At 44.5% G+C, this 6,000-nt stretch overlaps 1 protein-coding gene across 1 annotated transcript; it reads right to left on the bottom strand.

Moving 5' to 3' along the window:
• Nucleotides 1-2,314: 2,314 nt before the first annotated feature.
• Nucleotides 2,315-3,358, bottom strand: LOC115253076 (serine/threonine-protein kinase pim-2-like). Its single transcript, XM_029850006.1, has 4 exons — nt 3,320-3,358; nt 2,698-2,904; nt 2,444-2,592; nt 2,315-2,330 (listed from the first exon to the last, which is right to left on the bottom strand). Exons 1-4 carry the CDS (start codon nt 3,341-3,343, stop codon nt 2,315-2,317), a joined length of 396 nt encoding a protein of 131 aa, XP_029705866.1. The 5' UTR covers nt 3,344-3,358.
• Nucleotides 3,359-6,000: the final 2,642 nt, after the last annotated feature.

The following is a 6,000-nucleotide window of genomic DNA, read 5'->3' as shown; positions in this document are numbered from 1 at the left end:
CTGGTTGCTAAATGCACGGCCCCCCATTCTACCCCTAGAGACTCTAGGGACCACAAGTAGACCAGCATTCTGAGAGCGGAGCGGTCTATCCGAGACGGAAGGGCGAAGAAACGGCTTATAAAGAGGAGGTGGAGGGAGACGGAACAGAGACGTTACCCAATTACACAGGAGGAAGACTTGTCAGGAAGATGCGGATGACACCCACCAGAGTTCAAAATAAAACATGAGGTGATGAAGACAGGGACAAAAACCTGTACAGGAGACACTAAACTCTGGTCCTGACAAATGCTCCTCTGGTACCTGAATTAACAACATAGAGTTGGAAAAGCCTGATTTTTTCCCTCAATGTTTAGAATCAATAATGGTACAGGTTCAGGTCTGAGACATGTTATTAAAAGTTACACTAAATAAATGTGTGTCAAGGCCACCTGGGTTTCTTTTGGATCAGAGCCTCAGACTTTTTTTCAGCAGTTCGACACCAAAACATGGGTAACATTTATTGAGTACCGTATTTTCACGACCATAAGTCGCACTGTATTTAAAGGCACAGTCTCAGTTATGGGTGCTTTTTCTGTATTTAAAACATACATAAGGCACACCGTATTATTAGGCACATGCTGGAACATACAGTAAAAAATGACAACGGAAGTAAAACAGTAAGCTTTGACTATACCTTTGACTTTCAAGATTCTTTAATCCTTCTTGACTTTGATGTCTTCATGTATGTCTTTCGAAATGGCTTTGGTATTTCTTTAATGTTTTGACTCCGAACAAAGTCTATATGCTTTGATCCTAGCCATCGTTGTGTTTTGCGTGTCTATTCAAGGGAGTTTTCTGTGTCAACTGGACTGTTTTTCTTCTCTTTTGAAGACGTTTCACCTTCTATCCAGAAGGCTTCTTCAGTTCTGAACTCGCTGGGTACAAAATATAGCCCTTTTGCAAGATTGTGAGGATTAAATGCTGAAACTCTGATGGTGGAGCTTCTTACCGCTCAAACTTCACATGTAATTCTTTAGATGAATACGGAAGGGGGGGGCAGAAAAACTACACAAGAAATAACATCACTTGTCTACTTGGTGAGGAGAGGAGTGGAGAGAGGAGAGGAGAGGAGAGGAGAGGAGAGGAGAGGAGAGGAGAGGAGAGGAGAGGAGAGGAGAGGAGAGAGGAGAGGAGAGGTTCCATAGCAGGGAGCGTACTGGTTGCTAAATGCACGACCCCCCATTCTACCCCTAGAGACTCTAGGGACCACAAGTAGACCAGCATTCTGAGAGCGGAGCGGTCTATCCGAGACGGAAGGGCGAAGAAACGGCTTATAAAGAGGAGGTGGAGGGAGACGGAACAGAGACGTTACCCAATTTCACAGGAGGAAGACTTGTCAGGAAGATGCGGATGACACCCACCAGAGTTCAAAATAAAACATGAGGTGATGAAGACAGGGACAAAAACCTGTACAGGAGACACTAAACTCTGGTCCTGACAAATGCTCCTCTGGTACCTGAATTGACAACATAGAGTTGGAAAAGCCTTATTTCTTTTTCTCAATGTTTAGAATGAATAATGGCGTGTTATTAAAAGTTACACTAAATAAATGTCTGTCAAGGCCACCTGGGTTTCTTTTGGATCAGAGCCTCAGACTTGTTTTTTTCAGCAGTTCGACACCAAAACATGGGTAACATTTATTGAGTAACCTCTAAAAGCATTCACCCAGCCCCAAGCCCACCACATGGTCCCCATGTTGGCCCATCTGGGCTGGGTGTATAATTAAAATAGTTACCTAGAAACAAAGCAGAGACCAGACACCAGTCATTTTCTCAGGTATTGTGAGATGTAGGAAAATAGTGTGTTTATTTAGACAGTAGTGATAAATGGTTACATATCATTATAAGGTTCACATTTCCTGAAAATTAAAGTAAAATAGAGGGACATCAGCTGTCAATGGAACCACGGGTGGCACCACATCTGTCCCAGGGTAAGATGCTGATCCGGGTTGACTAGCAAACAGCTCTTCAAAAACGTCTTACAGTCTGAGGAGGGTAGACAGAGAAAAAAGTTATCGTTAGCAAGAAAGCTGCATTCATTAATTACAAGTTCAGACAATTGCAAAATATTAATAAAGAAAAGAATCAGTAGAATCTCTTTACCTTCAGACACTTTCAACTCCATTATGGTGTACATGAGGAAATGTTCACAGTGCTGCATCCCTGTTATAAACAAGTCAGTATTTTCACTGAGTAGTTGGAGGAGGATGCAGCCGAGTTGCCAGACGGTGGTCGGGCCAGCTTCATAGATTTCCTGGTGGTTAAACTCTGGAGGCCTAAAGCAATAGGTTCCTGTGGGAAAAGAAAGAGGTTTTGAATTAAAGTGTCCACTGAAAAGCTCCAAATCAGACGTCAGCATGAGTTCAGCCGTACCGGAGTAGCCGCGATATCCCGGCGTCACAAACCAGCCACAACCAAAGTCAATGACGCGCACTCGAGGAATGCGCCAAGCATCATAGAGTTGGATTAGAATGTTTTCTGGTTTGAGATCGCGGTGGAATTCGCCTGCCTTATGGATTTGAATTGCAGCTTCTACCAGCTGCCTCATGAATTCCTGATGGACAGAAAGAAGAGTTAAAGAACATCCAAAGATATTATCAGCCTGAGCTCTGCAGCGGTGGGAGGCGGTCCACCCTAACACGATAGCCAGCATTATTACCTTAGCCAGGCGTTCGTCTATTTGGCCATTGTTGTAGTCGAACAGGTTCATGCAGTTCTCTGGCCTCTCCATGATCAGTAGGACTTCATAATCAAGGTCAGTCCATGCTAATGGGGATACGACTGCATTTCCCCCTACAGAGTCCCCTGGTGTCATCGCCATCAGTACCATCTCCATTGGGACGCAGCGTCGCTCACCGTTTATCACCTGAAGAGAGGAACACAACATGCTCGTCTGTGGTTTACTGCTGGTCAGCAATGAAAAAGGAACAGCTCCACACTAAGTTCAACAGCTGACGGTAGGCTCAAAGTTAGCCTTACCACTGGCTGGTACTTGACCAAGTCTTTATCGATGTGCTTGATTGCCACCTGCAAGAAAAAATCATGTGTCAAGGAGATCAGTGATGATTATATGTGTATGTGTGTTTGGTGTGATTCAAATAAAAATACTTACTGGAAATAAATCGTCCCTTCTATAACCGCAATACACCGTTCCAAAACCTCCTTCTCCCAGCTGTGAAACTTCGATGTAGTGTTTCTCATATTCTTCTGCAAATACAGATTTACTACAGCTGTAGTGCACACAAACACAAACACACACGCACCCTCCACAATAACCTCACCTCTGCTGATGGGCTCCAAGACATGCTTGGGCTTTGCTGTGCTTGATGGCCGCAGGTCAGGAAAAGAGAACACTTTGTGGGGAACCGTCACTGCTTCAGGCTTCTGTCTCTTCCTGGGTGCTTCTGGGTCTGACTGGGCCTTTCTTTTTCTGCCCCGGTTTGACACCTCCTTCGGTCCCACTCGAGGAGTGGGTTTGCTGCAAACCGTTCCCCTGCACTCAGAGCCAACCTTCCTCTTTTTGCACACCGGCCTACCGTCCTCCCCTCTGCTGGTGGTTGGACTGGTGCTGTTCTCTGATTGTGAGGTAAAACCAGTCTGCTTTAAACTTTTGTACAAATGAATCAGACCAGCATGAAAAACATGGATTTGGCTTCTCTGATGGTGTAGTCACCTGATTTTGAGGATTCCTCACATTTGCGTTTACGTGAAGAGATGCCCATTTCTGCTCTGTACGACAGCTCAACAGCCAATGTTGCACAGTTGTTTATTGTTAGTATATTGAGCAGGGAAGCTTTGACTATACCTTTGTCTTTCAAGATTCTTTAATCCATCTTGACTTTGATGTCTTCATGTATGTCTTTCGAAATGGCTTTGGTATTTCTTTAATGTTTTGACTCCGAACAAAGTCTATATGCTTTGATCCTAGCCATCGTTGTGTTTTGCGTGTCTATTCAAGGTAGTTTTCTTTGTCAACTGGACTGTTTTTCTTCTCTTTTGAAGACGTTTCGCCTTCTATCAAGAAGGCTTCTTCAGTTCTGAACTCGCTGGTTACAAAATATAGCCCTTTTGCAAGATTGTGAGGATTAAATGCTGAAACTCTGATGGTGGAGCTTCTTACCACTCAAACTTCACATGTAATTCTTTAGATGAATACAGAAGGGGGGGGCAGAAAAACTACACAAGAAATAACATCACTTGTCTACTTGGTGAGGAGAGGAGAGGAGAGGAGAAGAGAGGAGAGGAGAGGAGAGGAGAGGAGAGGAGAGGAGAGGAGAGGAGAGGAGAGGAGAGGAGAGGAGAGGTGAGGTTCCATAGCAGGGAGCGTACTGGTTGCTAAATGCACGGCCCCCCATTCTACCCCTAGAGACTCTAGGGACCACAAGTAGACCAGCATTCTGAGAGCGGAGCGGTCTATCCGAGACGGAAGGGCGAAGAAACGGCTTATAAAGAGGAGGTGGAGGGAGACGGAACAGAAACGTTACCCAATTACACAGGAGGAAGACTTGTCAGGAAGATGCGGATGACACCCACCAGAGTTCAAAATAAAACATGAGGTGATGAAGACAGGGACAAAAACCTGTACAGGAGACACTAAACTCTGGTCCTGACAAATGCTCCTCTGGTACCTGAATTAACAACATAGAGTTAGAAAAGCCTGATTTTTTTTCTCAATGTTTAGAATGAATAATGGTGTGTTATTAAAAGTTACACTAAATAAATGTCTGTCAAGGCCACCTGGGTTTCTTTTGGATCAGAGCCTCAGACTTGTTTTTTTCAGCAGTTCGACACCAAAACATGGGTAACATTTATTGAGTAGCTTCTAAAAGCATTCACCCAGCCCCAAGCCCACCACATGGTCCCTATGTTGGCCCATCTGGGCTGGGTGTATAATTAAAATAGTTACCTAGAAACAAAGCAGAGACCAGACACCAGTCATTTTCTCAGGTATTGTGAGATGTAGGAAAATAGTGTGTTTATTTAGACAGTAGTGATAAATGGTGACATATCATTATGAGGTTCACATTTCCTGAAAATTAAAGTAAAATAGAGGGACATCAGCTGACAATGGAACTACGGGTGGCACCACATCTGTCCCAGGGTAAGATGCTGATCCGGGTTGACTAGCAAACAGCTCTTCAAAAACGTCTTACAGTCTGAGGAGGGTAGACAGAGAAAAAAGTGACCATTAGCAAGAAAATTGCAAAATATTAATAAAGAAAAGAATCAGTAGCATCTCTTTACCTTCAGACACTTTCAACTCCATTATGGTGTACATGAGGAAATGTTCACAGTGCTGCATCCCTGTTATAAACAAGTCAGTATTTTCACTGAGTAGTTGGAGGAGGATGCAGCCGAGTTGCCAGACGGTGGTCGGGCCAGCTTCATAGATTTCCTGGTGGTTAAACTCTGGAGGTCTAAAGCAATAGGTTCCTGTGGGAAAAGAAAGAGGTTTTGAATTAAAGTGTCCACTGAAAAGCTCCAAATCAGATGTCAGCATGAGTTCAGCCGTACCGACATAGCCGCGATATCCCGGCATCACAAACCAGCCACAACCAAAGTCAATGACGCGCACTCGAGGAATGCGCCAAGCATCATAGAGTTGGATTAGAATGTTTTCTGGTTTGAGATCGCCGTGGAATTCGCCTGCCTTATGGATTTGAATTGCAGCTTCTACCAGCTGCCTCATGAATTCCTGATGGACAGAAAGAAGAGTTAAAGAACATCCAAAGATATTATCAGACTGAGCTCTGCAGCGGTGGGAGGCGGTCCACCCTAACACCATAGCCAGCATTATTACCTTAGCCAGGCGTTCGTCTATTTGGCCATTGTTGTAGTCGAACAGGTTCATGCAGTTCTCTGGCCTCTCCATGATCAGTAGGACTTCATAATCAAGGTCAGTCCATGCTAATGGGGATACGACTGCATTTCCCCCTACAGAGTCCCCTGGTGTCATCACCAT

The sequence above is a fragment of the Takifugu rubripes genome, chromosome 16 (genome assembly GCF_901000725.2).
Source record: "Takifugu rubripes chromosome 16, fTakRub1.2, whole genome shotgun sequence".
Lineage (NCBI taxonomy): Eukaryota > Metazoa > Chordata > Actinopteri > Tetraodontiformes > Tetraodontidae > Takifugu > Takifugu rubripes.
Note: the sequence above shows the minus strand (reverse complement) of the source record. Positions and strands in the feature narration are given on the sequence as shown.

Excerpts from the sequence above, each read along its gene's own strand:
- LOC115253076 (XM_029850006.1), bottom strand. The coding sequence starts at position 3,343 with ATGTCTTGGAGCCCATCAGCAGAG. Across the intron at positions 2,905-3,319 it reads CTTGGAGCCCATCAGCAGAG|GTGATAAACGGTGAGCGACG; the intron begins GTGAGGTTATTG and ends TCCTCTCTTCAG. Across the intron at positions 2,593-2,697 it reads TAGACGAACGCCTGGCTAAG|GAATTCATGAGGCAGCTGGT; the intron begins GTAATAATGCTG and ends TCTGTCCATCAG.